Genomic DNA, 1,923 nt, shown 5'->3' on the forward strand with positions numbered 1-1,923 from the left:
TTCTTCAGCTTCATAATTAAAATGTCTTGCAGCTTAATGTCAAGAACTGATGCCTGGACAATCTTGTTCGGGATTTTCTGGTAATGAGGTGAAATAATGGTTGCATCAATAGGGAAAAGCCGTCAAATTAAATTAACAGTCCCAAGACCATCACAATATCATTGCAATGTTTCACTTTAGAAAGGATGTTAATTTTACAGCAGATGTGATGGGACTTTTGGAAATGTTCCACTTTTGTCCCATCAGTTCAAAGAATATTCTCCCAAAAGTCTTATAAAGATGTTTTAATGTAAATGTGTGACAGGTCTTTGTGTTATTTTGGGTCACAACAATTGTGACCTTTGAACTCTACCATCCATGCTATATGAATTTTAAAATGTTGAGTGATATGAAACAACGTGATTTTAAAAAAAGCAAAAGCAAAAATATTTTTTGTTGGGGGAGCGACTACTTTTTGAAAGACCGTACCGAACCAAAAATATATAGTAGTTGGAAATGTTTGGCTTATCTCTAAATTAATTGTGTCTCAGTATTGAAATACTAAGTTAATCTGATTACATGTTTTTTCAGCTATTGGAAGAGTCGGTGACATTCCCAAAGAAGTTGTCTCAACCATTGCCACTGTAGAGGGCCAGTCCCTCTCCTGCGATATTCCCTCCATCTCTACTGGTGATGATGTTATATGGTGTGTTACCACTGAAGATATTTGCACCAGTGCTCTCTCTGCTTCTATTTCAGCTGAGACCCTTACTATGCCTACGAGCTCTGCTGTTATCACTATCGATGATAGTCACAGCTTGTCTGGAGGAACCTCGGTCACCACCAGTGGTCACACCCATGCACTGCTAAGTGGTAACCGTACCAGTGCTGACAATGAGTGTCTTTCTGCTGTGCCCAGTGGTTTGTCCCAGCACAGCATACTTGGCAATACCTCATCCAGTACACCCTACAGGTACTTTTAACTCTGTTAATTTTCATATCATCCATACAGTCTTGTAATCTTGTAGTTTTTATAAATTTGTAGCAATGGACCTGTTTTAAGTAGAGGCTTTTATTGGAATACATTTGGGCTACATAATGACTATAAGTTTGACATATCTAAATAAATCTCCTGTACGCTCAAGAACTATGTCAATGAAATGTTTTAATANATATAACACAAAATGCGCACTATTAATTCTGCTGCTCAATACGTCACCTTGCACTCTCTATGCCAGGCGCACACGTTTTGCCACACTGTAGCCAGTGGGTAAAGCAGTTACTGTAGCCTACCTAAAGTCTTTCTTTTGAAAATAAAAACTTAAAACAAACTGCAGTCATGAGTATATATATATTTATCCTTTTAGAGATTTTTTTTCCAATTCATCAGTAGCCGCTTGTGAGCATAAATATGAATGGAGCAGACCACGAGCGGACATTATTTTCCTGAATCAGTCGACAGGAGTGGCAGAATTTGCGGCACATTTTCTGAGTAAAAACAGGGAGGACGCTACTTTAGTTAATCATTAGTTGTTTTCCCCTCTCATAAAAAACAGATTTCGTCTAATAAGTTTAGCAATGATTAGACTTTTTTTATTATAACGAAGTTTTGCATCAAGCTTTACCTGTATCGACAAAGTTTTCACCTGTGATTTATTTGTTATTTAAATAATTTATTAGGAATGATGATCATAGTAAATCCAAGGGCTTTCTAAATGGCCATGAAAAAACTAAACACATAAATAATATCTACAGTGGAGTTTGGAAAAGCAAACAGAAACTTACGCAGTAAACCCAGACTTTTTACGCAAGACATGGTAAGTAAAGAAAACCACTGAAGTAATTTAGTTAACCGAAAACTGTATTTTGAGGGGGGAATGAGGAAAATGACATTTCCGGCACATTTCCTCGTCTGGCTGAATTTTCAATGCGACTTGTAATCAC

General features: G+C 36.9%; 1 protein-coding gene across 1 annotated transcript in view; it reads left to right on the top strand.

Annotated features, from left to right (window-relative positions):
• Positions 1-1,923, top strand: part of LOC106536055 (G2/M phase-specific E3 ubiquitin-protein ligase) — a gene marked incomplete at its 5' end in the record, with an annotated part of 10,146 nt that overhangs the window by 2,474 nt on the left and 5,749 nt on the right. Inside the window, 1 exon segment of the mRNA XM_014033224.1 lies at positions 571-952. Coding sequence (XP_013888678.1) covers positions 571-952 — 382 coding nt within the window.

Source organism: Austrofundulus limnaeus, unplaced genomic scaffold, assembly GCF_001266775.1.
Source record: "Austrofundulus limnaeus strain Quisiro unplaced genomic scaffold, Austrofundulus_limnaeus-1.0 Scaffold1668, whole genome shotgun sequence".
Classification (NCBI taxonomy): Eukaryota; Metazoa; Chordata; class Actinopteri; order Cyprinodontiformes; family Rivulidae; genus Austrofundulus; species Austrofundulus limnaeus.